We start from the raw sequence: 21,900 nt of genomic DNA, 5'->3' as shown, positions 1-21,900 counted from the left end.
CCAGTCTGAATTCTGAAGAAACTAACAGCACTAAAAAGGCAACTAAGTTTTTCAAGAGCTTGTCACAGCCCGCAGGCAGGATAAAAAGAGAGGGCATTCTCATAATGAAGTTTTTCCAGTCTCCTAAAAGCCTCATATCCCCAGATTTGACAACTCCAAATATTTTAAAAGTAATTCCAATTCCTTAATTAATTCCAAATTCTTAATTACATTTCTTAAAACTTAAATAATGGCTTGCAGACAGTACTAATTCCCACCTTGCAATGAACCAGGTTTATGTTAGCATGAGGAAATTCTAAATTAATGGTTAGTCTTAAAAGCCATTCAGTCTCAGAGTGTTATTAAGTAGGCTCTGGTATTAAGGACCGGAGAAAAGTTTTTTTTTCCAGAGATCTTGCATATTTTAAAATTACCTGCAGCTTCTGTCAAGGGTATTTCAAAGGATTCTTTCATAAATGGGTGACCAGACATACAGTACAGAGCTGGGATATTCCTGGGACAGAAGGGTTCGAATACCGGGCTGTAACGCTATCCCCATACCACACAATTTAGAGAGGAGAGTGGAATAGGGTTCAGGAAGTCCTTGAAACTGTTATGTTGACACTGTATTACTCCCTAAAACCTTTCTGAGACAGGAGGCCAAGCTTACTGGCATAGCAGAATTTATTATTTTCTTAGGAGAGACTGGGTACTGGCTTGTAGCTGGGAGGGGACTGGCCGTACGAGTTTAATCTGCGCAAATATTTCCAAGGGAAATCTTTTTGTCGTTTCACTCTTGAAAGTTGGCATTTATCTTTAGAAGTTGATCAAACATTTACTAAAGGAGATGGTTTGGGCACATCACCACAATCTGGAGTTTTGTGCCACAGTGAACAATCTCCCACTTAGCACTTATACAAACAGGATACATTTTTTGTGTTGAGAAAGTTATTTCCAATACTATGGATCAGTCAAGCCCCTTGGATTGACCAGACTTAGGAACAAAGCAAGGTTGTTTCGTTCACCCTTTCTGGAATGTGGATCATGTCATTCACTTTTTGAGGAAAAAAAAAACTTGGAAAAAATCTGCAGAAACTGTTTCGCTAGAATGGTGAAACGGCTTGATGAACCACACGATGATCCCTCCTAATGTGATCCCTCCAGGAAGCAGGGAGGCTCTAGCTCCAGGGCTGAGCGAGTCTGTAGGCCGCGGTTGTGTGCTGTGATGTGTTGTGTGTTTCGGGCAGAGCGCTTACCACCTCTCTTCTTCATGGCGGCCGACAGGGACTCCTCATCAACGCAACTCTCCTCTGGAGGGTCCGCCTGCGTGTCCCGGTTCTCCTTGCTCTCACTGCTGTGGTCTTTCTTCTCCAGCTTCTCCTTCTTCTTCTCCTTCTCCTTCCTGGCTGGAGGAGCCTTCTTGCCCTGAGTGTTGATGATGTTCTGGTGCTGCTAAAACACCAGCACAAGGATGATATTTTTTTTATTTCAGTGCCAGGGCAAGACACAGCAAAAGGAAAGCTGTTGACTGTAGGATTTTCTCTTACGTGCCACATTGTTGTCAACACGCTAGTGCAAAAGAAATAAAATTTAGACTCTGATGGCTGTCAGGTGACACTCCGCCCAGGACGCTTCACAATCGCCACAAGTGCAAAATCTGAAGCCGAGTGAGCTGTACAGACCCTGGAGTCAAAACACAATGTCAGAGAACTGCTGACATGTACAAGTGCAAAAATAAAATTAACCGATTTTTATTGAGTGGATTTCAACATTCAGTATTTTCAATAATGGAACAACTGCTGCATTACTCCATACCCATCCCTTGATTTTAAAACATCCGGCTTATGTTTTTTTTAACTATAACAAAGTATGCATCGTCATAACCTTTTTCTCAGTTCCAAAAGGTACTGAGAAATACCTCATATAGTGTGAGCACCTACAAAGTTCCTCAGTGCGTCTTCAGCGTTTAGATTTTTACATATTTATTTTTTTCTTTTCTTGCCAACTACTGTGTAAACAGGGTAATTATCATAAACAAGCAATAATGTTCTTACTTTGTTAGCATAAAAAATAAGTTATACTACAAGATTTTCTAAACTTCAGGAACAAACTGGCAAATTTTGCACGTAAAATAAGGGGAATTTCATTTTCTAAATTTTCCCCAAACAAACCTTTTTTCCAGGAATATACTACAGTTGTAAATCGAAGGATGTGTGTTTTCTGAAACCAAGAAAATACTAACTAGCAAACAGGTCTTTTAATATTGATATTGCTGATAGCTTAAAAATCATTTAAACTATGGGCTAATGTCCACAGCAATACCAAGTAAACTTTTTTTGTCCAAAGCTAAAACTGACAAAGTATCTGAATTTGTTTTGCGCCCACCAAAGAGTCAGAAGAGGGGTTTGGTTGCCAGTAGCATGTTGAAACTCACCCAAGGAAAGCATCATACTTCAGAACCCTTGCCTAAAAACCACTCCTTGAGGCAGGAAAACCTAACTCTGACCCAGCAGGGTCTCCCCAGAGCCTGAAGGGAGTAAGCAGAGATCAAGGCGCTAACAGGCTAGAAAGACTGTCCCAGCAACCTCCTTTACTAGGAGGCCGAATCCAGACACGGAGGTCATTTGTCTTCAAAACACAGAGATGAATTAAATCATGGAACAGAACTTTTCATATATTGTACCTTAGCTTATTCATCACCTTTTGATAGGTGAACTGCTCTCTTAAAGGGTTTGCTTTCCTGGGTAATCCTTGGAAACATAAAAACATGTGGGATATACACTGCGCTGGTGTGTTCCTACAGAAGGATATTAGAGCTTGCATATTTTTAGTGCAGAAATTATCCAATTATCTCCTGTGGACATTTTTCCTGATTCTTATTTTTCCTCAACCTACAAAATATTTTGAGCTGGCACTGTTTCTAAAACAAAAAGATCTTCGATTTGAATCGGCCCATAAAGTTATCTTTCCTCACCTTCACATAACTTACTTTGTTTATACTTGGGATAGACAAATACAGATTTGTATCATCTGCTGTTTAGGTACAAATAAAAAGGATCTTGTTAGAACAGAAATTATAACTTGACAACGAAACTTTGTCCCGAGGCTTTGTTGCGAATGAGTTAAGGGTGGGCAGTTATACAGCGCAAACCTGCCAAATAAACAGTAAGTGTGCTTATTTTTATCCCTTTCGGGAGGTGTAGTCACTTGCAGAAATAGCTGTCTGAAACATGACCTTGCTATCTGGATGGTAGGTCACCTACACTTCAGGCCTGCAGTAGCAGCAGCATCCAGCAGGGGGCAGGCAAGAAGAAAAACCATCTTCATCTGACCACCAGGGTGTGGGCAGGGAGACAGGAGCTCAGGCATTCTCCCACTGTTTATAGTACCAGCGTAGAACGCTGCACAGAGCGTCAAGCACGTGTTGCTTTTCAGAATGGGCAACAGCTGCACACAATCACATTCATAGCTGCCTGCCTACCTGTGACGAGCCGCACTCATGCAGAAGACGCCAAGCACAACTGTCCAGCGAGCAGCAATAGAATTCGCTAAGCTCACTTAGACACGCATGGCAGAGCAGTCACCCACCCCCTCACTCCATTGAAGACGCCAGCCAGGAATTCGTTCAGAAAGACCCCGAGGGACAGGAGCTTCGTGAGCATCGCGGCTTTTTTAATCCAATTAACTCACCTCTTTGTGGGCGATTTCCCCCGGGGTCGGCCAGTTGGTAATGTCACTGAAGTCACTTGACTGCACCCAAAAGCAAAAAAAAGAGGGTCAGGGAGCTCAAAATTCTGACTTAAAAAATAAAATATTCTCCAGGATATGTAATAGGACAATTCTTAAATATCTAAATGACGCAGACCTTGAAAGACACTAAATTACAGACAAGAAAATAAATATTTGTATAACTGGCCATCTAATTCGGTGTCCACAACCAGAACATCAAATGCACATACAGAAGTTAGTCTATAGTTTAGCAATGACTTAGCAGATTTTGACACCACATTCAACCATCATACATTTCATGCCATAGATTGGTTATTAGGTCTGAAGTCCAAATATTATTTTTTCCTTCTTTCTTTCCTCCTAACACCTTCTTGGAATATTGGACGTGTCAAAAGTAAATTACTCACTTTGCAGTAACACTTTACTGTGTTGTCAAAGTTTTGTTCTGCTAAATTAATCTCAACAATGTTTTGAAAATTATTACTGTCAAAGTGTTACCAGGTGAGTCTACCTTACTGGCCTTACTCGGAATGTAAGTTGAGTCCTATGGGCAAGATGACACTTAAATGTGACTAGAACATGACTTAAGCAAGGTTCTTCCAATGGATGTACAGCCGGCTCAGTGATACAAGGGCTTTTGGGTTAAGCTCAGGCAAGGTATCGGGAGATTCAGTGACTCCTATGACTTGTTCAGCAACTGGAAGCCTGCAGTGATGTCAGCGATAGACTCGCCTCTCCTCCAATCAGCCGCCAAGCTCCTGACAGGCTTTACGATGTCATTCTGGGCTTGGTATGTGCAACACGAATAGTTCTGACGGGCACAACAGAAGTGTCGTCAGCTGGCTTGTGCAGTAGCAGGCCTGTAGGTTTAAGACTTGCTAAGGCAGCTCTAAATTTGATGTGTACAAAATAAAAAATAATTACAGATCTCCAATTCTGTTTTTGTTCTTATGGTAAAGTTACGTTTGTTTCCCCCCCCCCCCTTAATCAAGTCTCCTCTGAAAAATACAGTATTATTACACATTGAAAGATACATTTGCAACATGAAGTGACAAATTCAAGGTCATACAACAGAAGGCTCCTTCCACATAAAAATAGCACTTCAATGTCAAAACTGGTGCTGCTGACTCTAAGAAACATCCACTCTCACAGCCCAGATCTGACACTATCATAGTAGACCTGGCGCGACCCAGCACTCCCTGACAACAGCAAGCTCCCATGTAACAGCCAAGTCCCAGGGGCACATAAACCCCAAAAACTCCGGTGACATTCAGATGGGAACATACCACAAACCAAACACAAATAAAAGCTTCTCCAATCACCACTTTGTTTCTTAAATTGCCTCTATCATGGTTGCAGAGTCCTTGAACCCACATTCACAATGTGAGCCAAGCACTTTTTCCTTAAAAAAGGGAAAAGGTTGAAACAGATGTCAGATTTATTGTGCATATATCTATTTGCAGATATTTATACGTCACAGGTTCTCATACAGCACATCTGTACATATGTATTTTCTGCATGCATAAATACCAACCGATAGCGTTCAGTTATTTTTTCAGAAGAAGAGGTATTACTCCACAGACTTCTGCAGCCCTGGCTGGAATGTAATTATCTTGGTAAACTGTGTGGATTATTTGGGCTCCTCAAAACGAGCCTAAATTGCCAACTTACAAAGAGGAGCGGCCAACCTCAACACCAATCTGGGTTTGACATGGAATCATACTGACTAAGGTCTTCTGTCAAAGACTTACCTTATTGGACTTCCGGCTCTTTGACTTTCCAGCCCGAATCACTTTGGTTGAGCCATGTTGCTCTAAAAAGACAAATAAAAAAAAGAGAGAAATTTAAAATAACTGGAAACCAACCTGCTCTCACCTGCTGAGAAACTCTCCAAAACTACATGAAAGAACAATGTTGCATTGTTTTCATTGACTAGCTCTTGGCATATTCTCATGAAAGCTGTATCTGAGGTTTAGCAGCAAAGTTCCATATAATATTCAAAGTGGTGTCTTAACACTAAGAAGTGTAAATAAGGTTTAAAAATTGACAAAGAGGAAAAATACAGAATTCAGACACAGCTTCTTCCTGGATCTGGTGAAGTATTCTCTTCTTTACCGTGTTGATACAATGCTTTTTTAGAAAGCTTTCTAATATGTAAAAGCAATATGTCAATAAATTAGTACTAAAGTACGAACAAAACCTTAAAGCCATTAAGCAGTTCATAACTCCTACAAGGGTAGAAGGATTAAAAATTTGTGCTGATATCCTCAATGTGCGACGTTCATGACTTAACAGCTTTAGATGAAGATGAGGTAGTCTATAACTGTGGTGAGGAATGTTCTTGGCAAATTTAAAAAACTCATTCATACAAAAAGGGAAAAAAATAAAGACAGACTGATGTATTCTATTCATTTAAAAAATCATATAAAAACGTAATTTTTCCTGTAACCTCAATGCTCCATCAAGAGAACAATGTCCTGAATTACAGTATCAGTCTACAATACTACTACAGTTTGTGAAGATTGTTTTCTAAAAGATTTAATGAACATGCGATGCACCTTCAGAAAAATGACTGAAAATTACTTTATGGGAAACTTTTGAATTATTCCCTTTTATGTTTGAAAAGGTTTTTTCATCCTTACACATCATAAACTAGCACGCTTTGTTCTCATTCAAGTACGTCTTGATGGAAGGAATTAAGGAAATCTCTTTTAACAATATTACCTTATTATTGGCAAACCTTTGCATAAAGTAGTAGTGTACCTCCTTATTTTAGTCCAAATAACTATTTTTGTAATGTTGATGCTGATGTTTTGCCACTCCCTTGACAAGGAACATGCAGAGAATTGATAAATGTTCATTCCCACAATAAAACACTTTTATAATCCACTTCCGCAAGCCCATGTCTTTCCAGTAGCAAACAAAGAACGTTAAGATGTAAAATACAGAAATCCCAAAACTACAATGTTAGTAATCCTACGCAAAGGTTTGTAGATGGGCTTTAGTATACAGTTTAATCTTTTTCATATTTTGAATATCCCAGATAAAAGTAGCAGTTTCAGCGGTGTGTACTTCTTTAGGTATGTGTAATATTGCCTTATTACTTAGTAAGAAGCACAGTACCCTAGCGCAGTGTTTGTAACCTACAAGTCCATGTGTGACTTCATTCACAAATACTTTTAAGGTAAAAATAATGTGGGTATTGGGTATTTGTGCAAAACAAAACGGTATTGCACAATCTTAGCAGTGTTTATAATATTTTGCTTTTAAGGTAAAAAATAATGTGGGTATTGGGTATTTGTGCAAAACAAAACGGTATTGCACAATCTTAGCAGTGTTTATAATATTTTGCACAAACTCTCATCCACTCTTCATGGCAAGTTTAAGTTCTGCACCTTTGGCTCCACGCCACAGCTGAATGTGAATAAAACGTCAAGAATCCACTACTGCCTCCATCAGACAAAGGCATTTTACATGTAATTTCAGGAGTTGTTCATTTTTATCCAATTTGTTTACAAAAATGTCAACGCTTACAGCGATTCTGTAATGCTCAAGTTGCCTAATTGGCTCCGTATGAAGCACACTGCACAGAGTTAATAGAACTATGATTTTTGTCTATTAGAAAAAAGTGCAGCACAAATTAGGATCTCACGCTACACTGATGACTGTTGCTTTGTAGTTGATGCTTAAATACTTTAGAATGCTCCTGTATATCCATGCATAGTCTGTACTGGGTTGGTCTTCAAGATGTGGATTGATTAAAGTCCACATATTACTAAACTTCTGTATGGTTTCGGCCAGTTTGCTCTTTATATACTTTGCTATCATGTATTTTAAGCATGGTGATGTATATGTTTATAAAGGAGACGGGAGTATTGTGGAGGAAGAAGGGAGTTTAAATTTGTTGCCTCTTGTACCCAGGTCTGCGTCCCATTGGATTCCACTATACATCAGGGTGCATTATCCTGATGTTGGAAGAGAGAAACCACTTTAGTGGTTCAGGGAGAGAGGCACTGGTACTCCACTAACGCCAGTCACTGGAGGCCAGGCTCCTGACAGCAGACAGCCATGTGAGAGAACATGGCTGCCTAGGGGTGGGGCGCATCACCTGGGCACCAGAGCTGGACTGGGAGCAGGCAGACTTCCAGGGGGTCTGCAAGTGGCCTGGGGAGGCTGAAGACTTGCTGTGGTGCCATCAGAGTACACCATACGAGGTGAACCTGGACCGACTGACTGAGCTCCTCAGAAAAGATCAAGGCTGCCTGTAAATGAAACTAGAATCCACACCTAGGTCACTGAGAAGTTCGGTTAGATGGGGACCTTGTGATGCAGAACCTCAGCAAGAGCTGCAAGGTGGGTCTAAACCATGCTTGGTGCATGAGCAACAGCCAGCACACAGCAGAGTACTAGATGAAGGGCAACCCACGCCACTGGCATACAGCTGCCCCGTGGGGAGGGGTCAAGACAGGAAGACCATGATCAGCTCCGGCTGTGGGAGCTAAACTGTCCAGTCAGGTGAAGAAAGAGCTGGATACCTCCCAAAAGATGGGGACCACAAGTGTTATGTGATCGTCAGGAACTGCACTGAACTTCTGGGCCTGGACCGGACTTTGTGTGGAAACCTTGGGAGTAAACTTCTAGGATTAAGGACAGCGGTCCAGGACTGCTGATTTTATCCCCACAGAAAGAACGCTGGTTCCTTGCAGAAGGCAAATGAAAGAACTACAAAGTCTTAGTGCCACTCACAATTTGCGAAGACTAAGGACACGTAGCTCCAGAAACAATGTGCTACTTCATATTGTGAGCACGTAGCTTATTGCTTAAAATCTTTTAAGGTAGCTTAAAAAGCTGTTATGTCGATGTGCCACTGCCTTTTCATAATGAATGAAACGGGGATAACTGAACAAACCGCTGGAACACCACTGTGTCGCACCAGAAAGGGAGTGTCTCTGGTGGGTTTGGGGCGTGCACTTTATCGCTGCATTAAACTTGGTTAACCTGATAAGGCCTACTGGCAACTTAATAAAACTGAGGGGCGTTACTGCCATGTCTTTAAACTGATACTGCACTGCTGCTGCTTTCTCCACACTATTTGATAATCAGCAACATCCCATATCTAATGCTCAGACAGGGCTGTAACCCTATCCTCAAGGCGAGAGAAAGACAGTATTACTAGCATGTTATGGAGCTATAAACTAATGTTATTCTCAACAAACGTAGAGGATAGAAAATGTCACCAAACAGGGTGAACAGTTTTCATTCGGTCTTCCTTCTATACTTTAGTTTGAAACTGTAATATGCACCATTAAAATGTCATCCACTTCTTAATTAGATACACAGATATTTGATGACAACAAAGCTCAAGTGCTCCTCAGTGACTCCACAGGTAAAACTATAGCTTAAGAGGTGGCGTGATGCAGCCCTCTACAGTTTGAGCCCGTGTCGTATCACATGACCGGGATTCCCCATGTGGTAGTACATGACAGGATGACATTGCTTGGTTCTGGCTCTCTTGACACTCAGAGTAACAGTGATGCCCTGTAACATCCAGGTTCATCACATGCCTGCAGGCACATGAGTGAGCAAATCTCCTCTCCTCCAGTCATTGTTGGACCTCCTGTTTGTCATTGTAGAGCCTGTACCATATCAAGTGATGAATGAATGGTTTATTGGGTGGAAGGGTGAAAGCAAGGCTGAAAGAGGTTGTCTGTTTCATCACTCTCCCTTTGTGGACACAGGAGTGGTTTACTGTGAGTCAAGAAATACAAATTGCAGATCCAAATTGGGTGAGTGTATAAAAAAACAAAATGGATTTTCTTCCACTTCATACAAACTCTCCAATACATATCTAACAATAAGCCCCAACATTTGTAGGGAGTAGTTACAAATCTAAACATTGCTTCTCCCATATTTTACTCTCTCACTTTAAGAAAAGAAACTGATTTCCGTACATCAACAAAGACAGCATTAACAAATAAATAAAAACCTATGTATATTCAATGATGCTGCAGTAGAGAAATATTCCTACAAATAAGAAATGGTTAACTCTAAATTTGAAAAAAGCTCCTATAGCATGATGTTGCATTTCAGCAGCAGACGGACACACACAGAAGCAAACGGCAACTTCTTCTGGTGTGAAAATAGGATTGGAAGGGGAATACAAGCTGAACAATTCCCAGATAGAGAAGGGATTTTCAGCTACAGAGTCTGAGAAGCAATGAGTACATCTGGGTGAGAATTCTCTATTTTGACAAAGCTTCCCTGAAATCAATTCAGTGCCTCTGGCGAAAATTTGCACAGAACCATAACAGATGCTGGGACAGATTACCTAAACTAAATATGTACTTATCTGCTGACAAAATCCAACACTTTAAAAGAGGCTGAAGGGCACAGTAGAATGAGACATTAAAAAGGAATGATGTCAGTGGAGTGATTTTGCATACTACTAACCAATAAGCTTTCGGTATTCCTCTACAAGCAAAAGTCCTAGCATAGCCACGTTTGGCACAGTGCTTTATCTTCTTGCACCTTTAAGGACATGCACCCGATTCCTTGGTTGCTCAATAAACATTTTCTAAAGCATCGCTGCTTTTTCCAATCATCTACTAAGGCGCAGATTAGTCTCACTCTGGTTAACACGTCACCACCTGTACTTAAACTACACCTTGACAATATGCTGTCAGAAATCTATAAGCATTTCAAAAAACACTTTAGGCAGATGGTATTAAGATCTTGAGGCTATAGCTACAAGCATCAAGGAGGAAGATCAGACTGATGTTTAGTGTTACTGTCACAATTCTTAGCACACATCCATTAGTGTGGTACAGGGACTTAGCGACTAGTCTGAATTTAACAGTATAACAATAGTGATGATGTCTTCGACATTCTATGTCATCCAACAGGAAAAATCTTATAAATCCAGATAATGTTGACTAACAACAGTCAAGTTATTTTTTTAAAGCTGATACTAAACTAAAGCAGCAGAAGTTTTGCGTGAAAAAGGACAACAAAACACCAATGTTTTAGTCACCAATTGGTCCCCTTTTACAACCAACCCAACACTAGACTAACATCACTATGATAGACATTTACCTGACTCACCGGTGCACCCAGTCAGAGATTCATGATAAGGACCGACACGATCACACATCCTCCGACACGTCAATATCAGCCCCACTTGGTGGCTCCTTTGCACACTCTGATCGCAAAACTGGACACAGAGAAAGCTTGTGTGCCAATTACAGGTATTACAGATCTTCTAACAGTGCCCAGCTCCGCAGGTGCCAGGCCAATGAGAAGAGGGAGCTGTGGTTCACTAGATAATCCCTCCACAGCGGTTCAGGAGGGCTGGGCTAATTCTGCACTGTCACGGGGAGCTATCCGCCAGGAATCTTCAGGCATTGAGGGATAACGTCAGTGTCCAAGAAAAGGGTGTTACCTCTGTGAGTTGCTCCAAGTTACACATCACAAAAAAAATTCAATTTTTTAAGTCTGTCATATGGTTCTAACTTTCAATTTTGAAGGTTAAGAGAAGAGCAACATTAACGGAGATCAGAATCAAAAAGGTTAAAGCAGTTCGGAAAATGAATGGAAAACAAATCCACTGCCTACTGCGTTTGCATCAATAGTGAGCTTTTATTGCAGCAAATGGGAGATCAATATCACATAATACAAGTCCTGATTTACAGATGGGATAAGGGCTCCTGAAACTGCTGAATCATCTGGCACTTCACCAGCACACACCCAACTGAGAGGGGTTTTAGCCAAATGCCACAATAAAAAAACAAAGGGCAGAAGTGCAAAGAAATAGCAAGGCGCTGACGTGGCTAAAATACTGTGTGGGAAAGAGCTGAAATCTACTCTAAAATATCTGTGTGCTGCGCAGCATCAACAAACAGAAGGCAAAGTGGGTATGTCTGTAGAGTACATTCCAAAACGTGAAGAGATCTCAGTCACTAAAGGTCATTTGTATAAACAGACAATTATCACATCTTCCCCATAAGAGTACTTGTTAAACACCGTTGCGGAGAAGAGCGTCACGTGAGAAACTCAAGGCAAACTGGCTAATTAAGTTTTCTTGATGGAATATCATTAACTTAATTAACAGCCATAGTTTTCAGATTTTTTCTGGTAAATGAGAAGACCTGTTTGTGCCAACACCTCATTTGACACAGGAGTATAGTAGTAATTATTAATAATTGTCAATTTGTCACAAACCTTTTTCCAATTTGAACAGGCCACAATTAGCTAGTGGTCTTGTCTATACAGTACATACACAAGTGTTGGTACCTATTACTGGTACTAGAGCCAGGCTCGCAGCTATAGCCACTTATCTTCCCGAGTTAGCACATGAACTCATGAGTCTCCAGTCAGGAGTCCGAACCACTGTTCCATTTTCCACACGCATGGGTTCAAGACGGGAGGACAGAGGAATCAAGTGCTGATGAAGTACTGAAGTTACTGCAGTATCAGTGACCATGAATAGAAAAATAATTTGCATCCGTTTAAAAACTAATACTGCAAGTATTAACCGCCGATCACAACTGCGCATAACTTACTAGCATTTGTTTTAGGAAGTTAAAATGTTTAATGCAAAAAGTAGAGAAAATGGTGTAGTTTGCAAAGTGTACTCAAATATCTTAATTGTAGGAGTGACCTCCAATATTTTGTTCATCTGAGCCTTAATTATAGGCAATTAGTACAATGGTACTTAAACTAAACATTTTTATACTTACTATAAACAATAGTTAAAATCTTTCAAAATTTAACTGATTTTATACTTCTGTTCTCATTCGTTCACCCCACTGGAAGAGCACAGAAATGCTTTTCCTTGCATCATAAAATATGAAGTCACAGATGACAATAAGCATTGTACTGAAAGTCAAGCTACAGTATGACACGTTCAAACATTTAAGATCAGTTATAGTATCATAGAAAGGCTCTGTAGAGTTTTTTCATTCTAAGCAGAGTGAATATTCTTTACTCTTTCCACTTTGTTTTTATTACTATTTAAGTGCAGTACTTCTGTATTGTAAGAAAGCACAGAAATAAATTAAGTGTAATTACTCCCTTCCCACTTAACCACCTTGATCTCCTGCAACCTGACTTTCTTCTAACTTCTCCTGTGATCCACTGTTGAGAGATATGGAAAATCATTTCTTTTATTTCACAAAATAGCACTCACAAGCATCACTCTGATAACACATCTAGACACAAAGCAAATTAACACCTTCCCAACAAACAGGGAACTGCTTCATAAACATTTCAACTCTTTGTTGACCAAGCTACAGAGACGGATGCAGACTGCGTGAAGTTGATCCCCGAGATAGACATGCAGAAGTGGGGGCCCACAATTCCTCTCCTACTGTGCAGCCTGTAAATAGGCGAGTTTGGTCACTCAAAATTACATGCATACATTTGATATCAGGGAAAAAAATAGATTGTGATCTACAGTGATTTCAAGTGATGAAATGACTATATGACATGGGACACTAACGTTCGTAAGGTAAAAATCATTTGGTTGTGTATCCATTTTTTTAATAACTATGAAGTATGCAAACTCTATTTAATAATTTCAGATGCTCTGCTGCATCACTGAGTTCTTGCCAATTCTTGGGGCATTCTTCTGACTGCATTGGACCTATGTTTTGGTGTGTGGTGAATGACTTCCCAGTAGGTAAGTGGAACCATTTTTTTCTGCACAAGCAGACAAAGTGTTTCTATAATGTTCCCAATTCATTCTGCTGCTGCGATTAGTTAAAGTGCCGATAAAGGAGCGCGAGTTGAATGTGCTCACAAACACTCCCTAACATCCTTCAGGCTGCTCATTTTAAGTGTTACAATAAGATTAAGTCTCTCCATTTGCGAAAAGCATTTGTTCATCCTCTTCCAGAAAGGGGACAGAAAATTAAATGTAATCTGACTAACGTTTCTGGCTGGAACTCACACCAGTCGGTGAACCTGAATGCCACACACACACATAGAATAATGCTTCTAACATATGAAATAGCAGTTTTTCCCATTGCCGGTTGGCCACTATGCAGTGGTAGTTGCACCCTGAGCAATGGCGATAGGAAACGGCTCCCTCCTCACCAACAATACTCATTCACTTCCAGATGACATGAAGATATTGACTGTTTTTCTTCCTTTGGTTCTCACTGAAAACTGCACGCGTCAGAAAGAAAACGCATTCTTCAATCTGTCATCCTGGCTTTCTTACACAATCTAAAAAGAAAAAGGATGAAATGTACACTGTTGCAACAGTTCTATTTCTGACTCTCGAGCACAAACTTTTATTGGTCTAGCTAACAAACGTGTTTTGCAAATAAGTGATATCAACGTGGTTTAAGTCCATTTAAAATAGGATCTGATAAGGGAGAACACTATATCAGAAAACATCCCAGGTGCACAACGGACACTGGGATGAATATTAGTTAAAACTGTAATTTAATTGTTAAGCATGAATCCACAAAAAAAACAAATGTATTGTCTGCGTGTATTAAAATGTGGTACTGGTTGCTTTAGTAATGGAGTAGACATATCTCCTGAGAGGTGATAAATACAAGACCTCACAGTTTTTAATCTAATAATCGGAGGACCAGTATGGCTTATGAATTCAATTTGCTTTGTGTGATCTGTGTGAAATATGCAGTGTCATCCACCTAGGAAAGCAATCACAGGGAGAGAATCATGCAAGGTGCTTTTACCCGCATGAACTGCACTCAAACACAAGCACACAAGGCCTGTCAGGAACTCCTAGCTTTCCCAGGTTTTCACTATTATTTGCATAGAACAGTCACCTGATGCTCAGCCCTACAAGGTGAGTGAGGAGGGATGGAGATCAGGTATTTCACCAGCGGGCGGCTTCTTCATGACACTGTGGCTAACAGCAATGGGTGTGCGTTTCCCCAATGTAATCCTTTTTTATACATAGCGTTATATATAAACTGTATGTAAAAAAAGCTCTACCTATTTTTTACCCAAATAAAAGAAAATCAGAATGAAGCTCAGTACACAGGACCATCGCACACAAAGTGGTTAGACAGGACATTCCAGGAGGAGAACAGCCACAGGATTATGTAGAGGCCTACAGGTGTTTCACATATCAGTTTAAAAAAAAATAATTGAAAAGTACAGTCCACGATTCACGTACCGGGTTTGTGCTAGATGACACAAGAGCAGGAGGTCGAAGTAATTTCTTGAATTTTTTGTCCAAGTAAAAATAAGTAATGGAAAATATTAAAAAAATTGTTCCCCGATACATTTTTGAGAACATTTTCGAGGAGTAAGAGAACTCTTAATGCTTGGTAAAGCCATATCTAAAGCTAAAAATAAAATGAACAGAATTTTGAAGGAAAGTTCTCAGCATGAGAAAAATCTGAGATTTTGCAGCAGCTCCAGTGTGAGCACTACTACTGGGCAATAATAGTTACCTCATTTTAAAAGAGGATGCCATCAAACAAATGTGTGAAAAATATCTAATGAGTACAGGTAAGCTATAAAAAGTACTTTGTGGTTTCAAACGTTATGCTTTGGAATTTAGCCAATTCTATATTTTCTGCTACAAGTCAAAACTTATTTTGCTTTACAGTAAAGCAATTTGTACTTGTGATTGCGAGATAAATATAAAAAACTACTATATAATGGATTTTATATTGGAGTAATTACATGTATAAATAAATTTGACCATATTAGAACAAAAACATCAACCTGGTTATTTTAAGTATTGGGACAATACGTTTAGCTCAACAACTACCCAGTAAAGCCAGAGGAACTCTCCATTTCAACACCAGTATCTACAGGCAGCCAAGGACAGGGAAGCCACTGATAATTCTTCTGACCTGTGCTTTCAAGATGGAAAATGAACATCGTAATGACTGAACAAAAGCATTTTATCAAAACATGAATGCTTTAAGGTGAACTGCAATCCTATTTTTATATTGCGTGGTGAGAATTGGTATTGACAAGTGCATTTCAAACCTCAATGAAAGTGAAATGTACACAATAATTTGTAAAATCTTCAATTTACATCACAAAATAGATTAAATTTCCAGGTATGCGTAACACTATGTTCTGGTGCTTAGAACAAGGCAACAAAACGTCTGGTGATCTGTTGCAGCCTTATTACATTGTAAGCAAGCAGGCTTGTAAATACATCTCTTTTAATCTAATAGAATATTGCTCTTGACTTCAAGACCGTTTTGCCAACAAATACAACTAACTTGCATGCAGATCACGGAACAGTTCTGAGATGAAATAACTGCTGCAAAAAACAACCTGTACTTAATACTTAATCCTGCGAGATTATCAATTTAGTTACTGAAATTTAATAACTGGTCTGAAAATTTGTGACTGCAGTTCCTTTAAGCAAGTAATGAGCAACTGAGCAATAAATGCAAGCATACGGGCAGCAGGAAAATGGATTCAGAGTGCCAAGAGGGGATTTGGTTAGCTATTACAGAGGTTCCCAGTCCCACAGGCACACACACCTGCTGTGTTTTGTTCCAGCCTAGTTCTCAGTTAATTGAACTCTAAATTGACATAATAAGATTTATTTTATGTTTGTTTTCAGCTCTTAAACATGCTGGAGGCTGCTCTTAACTACTGAGTTTCATAAAGTTAAAATAAAATCCCCAATCTTCAGAAAGAAAAAAAACATAGAAAAAAATCAACTTGTAAATGTTCCAAACACACTACTTGTTACAATTAAGGCTTCAATTAGATAATTAATTTGGAAGGAATGAAAACCAGCAGGACCTGGATTGGGATCCTCTGAATAATGCTACGGTTCATGACCTTAGTTGTGCGAGATCTGTCCAGGGACCTCTGACAACAGGACCTCACTACAGACCCCACAAGGAGACAAGGCTCTGCTGCCATCTCCTCAGGCTGCCAATCCAACCCCACCCTCAGCACGAAACCAGGTGGGACGGCTGATAAAAACAGAGAGGCAGCTGCTCTGCCTCCACTGGTCTCCTGAAACTCCACTATCCGACAACACACGTTCAATTCTCTGGCTTTTCTTTTTGTCTGGGACAATCAAAGGTTTTGACAGTTTTCCCCAAAATGCCCACCGAGACCTAAGATGTGAGGAACGGCATGGACTAACAACTGTGGAGGACAAAGGACTAGCAAACAAAAGCTCGACTACTTTGTAGTCCTGGAAGTCCTGCAAGTGAAAATGAGATGAAAAGAGACCTGACAAAGTGTTATTGGAGGTGCCATCATTTGGCCGAGGTAGTAATAAGTGGTATCAAAGATCCTATGGCACTTTTCTAAAGAACAGGGTGTTAACCCTGATGTCCCAGATCAATTCCACTCTAGGACTACACAAACAGGCCTTCTTTTAATTCCCCCTTTCTTCCACCAGCGAGGTATTTTCTCGCATTTCAGTCTTTGACTCTTGAGCAGCTCTCCTATGCCCCTGCAGAGATTCAATTCCAGGTGCTCACTGACTCCAAGCTCCACTACACCAAAACACTCTGTTGGGGACAGGCAGCGTCATGGCTGTCCCTTGGCAGTGCTCTGCATGCTGTCACATCTGGTCTGCCCTGGACTGGAGCTGCTGCTGCATAATGGCCGCGTCACCCAGACTTCAGAAGTGGGCCCCATCCTATATGAACAGAACTATAAAAGTGTTGGGAATTAAGATATTCAAAAGTGAAACCAAGAACATCAGCGGTCTTAAATCCCTAGTTAAGCGACCAGTTTATGGAAGATTCACACACAGTTTTAAACTGATGTGTAAGCTTTTACAGCATCTAAACCAAGCCTATGCAGGAATTAAATGCCACATGAAGGGATTTCTGAAACAAAATGTTTTGCTTTCCTCAACTCCAATGGCCAAGGGATTGTTCAAGTGGAATACAAGGTTATACTAGTAGATAAAGTGTTGAGAATCTGCCAGACATTAGATATAAATACAGAACTGATCAAGACCATTCCCTGACAGTGTTCCTTTACCAAGTTAATTTACCAAAATGATAAATACCCTCCAACTAAATTATTCATGCCCAACTGGCCAGTGGTACTGGCACTTGGCAAATGCTCATAAAATGCCACTGTTAAAAGTACCAGCCATGTTATGTTCATTATAGCAAAGCTGAAATAAAAAAACACTAATATATGTGTACTACTCTTACGTATTAGAAGTTCCACTTTTTAAGACACATTAAGACACATTAGTGAAAGGAAATGTATATTAAGGCAACGTATAACGGGGACCTCTTGCAATAATAAATTGTGCTCTTGCAGAGTCACTGCATGGCAGTTTTTTGCAGAACCAGTGGACCGCTTTTCAGCCATGACTAAGGGTAGCACTGCAAATGCACAGGGGAAATTGTTCCAGACAACGCACACAAGAACAGATAGGTATATGAGGCAATGCAAAACAAGACTGATGAAGCAAGCAACATTTTATATAAAGCCAAATTAATTCCATACTTAGGATATGCTTCACCTTTTAAAAACAGTTTTGCATGTTGTCTCGTCTCAGTTTATGGCCACGAACATGGGGGCAAACAAGGAAGCTTCTCTCCCTGTCTGTGTCTGTGTCTCCATGGAGAAAAAGCTGGGGTATGCGAAAAGACGCATTCCTAATGCAAGAAATTGTATAGGGCTAATAAAGAAACATTAAACATTAAACATTAAGTGCAGGAAGACGCGCCTTCGAGCCACTTGCTTTCAAACTTCACTGCCGTCAGGGGCTGCTGGGTAGAAACAGGAGCCGAGAGCGTCTTGGCCCCCTAATGCTCAGGAAAGCCTGCAGCGACAGTTAGTTAAGTTACTCAGGGTCAGAACCACGACGTCAGGATCGCAGAGTTCCTCCTGGGATTTGGAGATCTTTTAACTCGCCTTCAAGAACTTAGTGAACCCACTTTCCCAAATGAAAAATACATTTTCCCTGTGTTTCCCTGTGAAAAGACACCAGTTTCCCCAAGTACAGCGTAAGAGAATCTGGTCTAACCATAATTTTCATTCATAGTTACCTTTGAGCATTCAAAAGGTTACCTGGGAGTGCAAAATGTATTCTTCAACCTAAAAATATATTCACGGTTCTGAATCTATATCTTTGATCACTATATAAAAGATTAGGATGTGAACATCTACAAACATATGCAACAGGGCAATTAGCCAACAGGAGATGAGGCAAAGATAATTCAAAAAGATTGACGGTTAAAGACTTGGTTAACACATGGCAAAGTTAATATAGATGAGTGTAGTGTGTTGCATGCAGGTAGCAAATACCAGCAACAAATAAGATGAGAAAAACTGAGCTTGATGCTCGTTATGAAAATGAGGTGATTTTGGTGACTTTCAACAACAATTAATTCAAGTTACTTTAACAATTTAGGGATGACATACAAAAGAAAATTTGGATGCATTGTTCAATGTGTAAAATTTAAATTAAGGAACGTTAAAATTGCAGAACTCATTGTAACAGTCCTACTCAAAGAACACTCTTTTTGGTGAAGACCACAGCAGACTGCAGTACATGGGAACCAAATTCAAGTATTGAAAATCCTGAAAGACATCGACAATCACAAGACACTGTTCTTACGGAATAGTGAAACACAAACCAGAAGAGAAATAAAAACTAAGCAGAACTTTTAAAACAGAAAATGGTATACACAAAGTTCTAGAAATATGAAACTATACACACAGCCATATAGTTGAAGCAGATACTGTGAAACTGTACGCAATTCTCAGATCTATTACCTACTGGCTTGATGGACATCATGACTTTCTTTCATTTGTAATTTCCTATATTCTTATTCACTGTTTCGGAGACAGGAATTATTTCTCTCCACTGTTTAAAAGTCTCATGCAGTAATGCCATTCTTTGGCACTTTTTATTTCAGGAATGCTTATTCCCATGGTACCTAGCACCATTCTTTTCTGCTGTACAACCTATTTATGTCAAGTAAGAAATAATGAAATTTAGGGCATTCTGACCTCTGAAGCGTTATTCATCAAAATGATTCACCAGCTTTGGAGAACAGAACAGAACCAAGATTTAGGAGTAAGTTCTTTTTTTTAATCCTTTTACCCATTAAAACCAATTTAACTACAATGGGCAATTTAATTTATTATTCATTTTCTTCTTAAATCAAATGCCAAACTATAAATATGTATATAATGTTAAATTATATCGCAAAGTAGAAGCCAAAGCATTTGAGGCCAGCTCAACTGTTGTTTGGTAAGTAATAAGCCATTGATAAAAAGAGCACTTGTTTGAAAATGAGTGCTAAGCTCCTAAGTGGCTAATCGAGTGAAAACAAGAAGCTGCCAGTTCAAATCCAAGGATGTGTCGCTTTGCCACAGAGATCAGCGTCTGTCCTCCTCAGGGACTCAAAGCCCTCACTTTACAGATCACTCATTGATGATGCAAGTCTCGACAGATATACGTTTGTCTTCATCCCTCCTGGGCTGCTCTGGGGAATCTAGCACTGAATTAGGCCAAGCTGCTAGATTAAATGGAATGGGAAAAACAGGTGCCCTCTATCACTACATTTCTTTCACAAAATAGTAAATGTGACTGCGATCGATTCAATGTTTTTTTTTAAACCTTGAACCTTTCAAAATTTGTGCATTTTATTCCCATTTCCCGTTTATGCAAACTTCAAAACCAACTGGGCTTGCACACAGAAAAGGCAATCCTGGAGCTCAATCCGGAAAGCCGGTTTCGGTCCTGGGTCGCGTCACTACCCGACTGTGACCGGGATTCCCTCAAGCGGCGGGATAGGGTGGGGTCCCGAGATCAGGGATCTCATAGCTCTTGGCTATACAGTGCCCCCTTAAGGGCTGAGGTGCTTCAGGCAAGAGACGAGCCTCTCCTGCCATGAGCGTAGACTCCGATGTGAGGAATGATAAACAGACCAAAGGTGGGCAGGTCAGAGGAGTCAGTAACATCCTCATTCTCCCCAGGTGTGGCTGCAGGATTCCTAGCTGCAAGCCAGGACACGAAAACTCAAAAGTGGTTAAGTATATAATGAAAAATAACTGCAAAAAAAGTATTCAAAAAAAGAAAAAATGCCCCAAATTCTAATACGCCCTTTTCAGTGGTCTAATGTGCATTAAAGCGTTTTATTACACCACCAATGTCCTCAGAGCCACCATTTTCCATTTTTGAAAAGACTTCCTTTGAGATCAACTCTCATACTGTGAAAACAAGTCAATGGAAAAAAAAAAATAAATGAGGGTAATAAGTGCTCTAAAGTCATTCATTTGATATTTGAATCTTCACAAAAGGAGTGCTCTACTCGCTAGAGTCTCTTATTGGAAACAGCAATTTTATAATTTGCAGGACCCATATATATGGAAATCCCAAAGTCACATAGTACTATTTTACCAGAAGGGCCGGTTTTACAAATTACAAATGGCGGAGCGGTGGCTCTGTGGCTAAGGATCTGCGCCTATGACTGGAAGGTTGTCGGTTCAAATCCCGCAGCCGGCCGAGGAATCCTACTCCATTGGGCCCCTGAGCGATTTTGATTTTTAAGGACTTTTTCTTTTCACAAATAAATACAGGGAATGACAAAAAAGAAAGCTTTACATTAATATACATACTGTACTTAAAACAGTATATATGATTACATCTCATTAAGTTTTGACACGGTAACAAATACATAGCAACAAATTTTCTTGTTCCTAAATCCCATTATTTACTTTAACATGATGATGTTTTTCCCAACTTCTTGAGATACTGTCCTATGCCCTCTATTTCCCACAGATTTTCTGCTTCCTCCCTCCCTTCTCTCCACAGATCTCTGAGGTAATAGTTATCTCGGGTGATGGACAGGGCCAGGCTACCTGCTGCCTTGACTGTGACCTCCATGCCTTTAAAACACCCCCATGTTCCTCACTCTCCACAGGGTGTCTTTCCCACTGTTCACCACGGCCCAGATCCTGTCAAACATGTCAGAAGGAAGTCTGACAGGAGAGATGCCGTATATAACGAAAGCAGGGGTCAGGGAAAAGTGGGTTGAGAGGGCTTGCAACCAGTCTTCAAACTGGGCCCAGAAGGCCTTAGCAAAAAAGCAGGACCACAGGAGATGGATCACAGTCTCCTCCTCAGCGCAGCCCACCTTAACACAGCGAGGGCTGGGGGTGAGGCCCCTGCGGTACAAGAAGGTTCGCACTGGTGGACGACACTCCAGGCTAAGTCTCTGTGAACGTTGCACAGAAACGTAG

At 40.3% G+C, this 21,900-nt stretch overlaps 1 protein-coding gene across 8 annotated transcripts in view; it reads right to left on the bottom strand.

Moving 5' to 3' along the window:
- LOC102682430 (La ribonucleoprotein 1B) overlaps window positions 1–21,900 on the bottom strand; it is a 62,929-nt gene that overhangs the window by 26,558 nt on the left and 14,471 nt on the right. For 6 of the 8 annotated variants that reach the window (XM_015344888.2, XM_015344889.2, XM_015344892.2 and 3 more), the window contains exons 2-4: window positions 5,460–5,521; window positions 3,670–3,729; window positions 1,236–1,431 (exon numbers count right to left, since the gene is read on the bottom strand). In XM_015344888.2, coding sequence (XP_015200374.1) covers window positions 1,236–1,431; window positions 3,670–3,729; window positions 5,460–5,521 — 318 coding nt within the window. Of the gene's footprint in view, window positions 1–1,235; window positions 1,432–3,669; window positions 3,730–5,459; window positions 5,522–13,800; window positions 13,905–21,900 lie in introns of those variants that run through there. The other 2 variants (XM_015344896.2, XM_015344890.2) reach the window with 2 other exon arrangements.

Source organism: Lepisosteus oculatus, chromosome 1 (assembly GCF_040954835.1).
Source record: "Lepisosteus oculatus isolate fLepOcu1 chromosome 1, fLepOcu1.hap2, whole genome shotgun sequence".
In the NCBI taxonomy this organism is placed as follows: Eukaryota; Metazoa; Chordata; class Actinopteri; order Semionotiformes; family Lepisosteidae; genus Lepisosteus; species Lepisosteus oculatus.
This window is presented reverse-complemented; position numbering and strand designations above follow the sequence as displayed.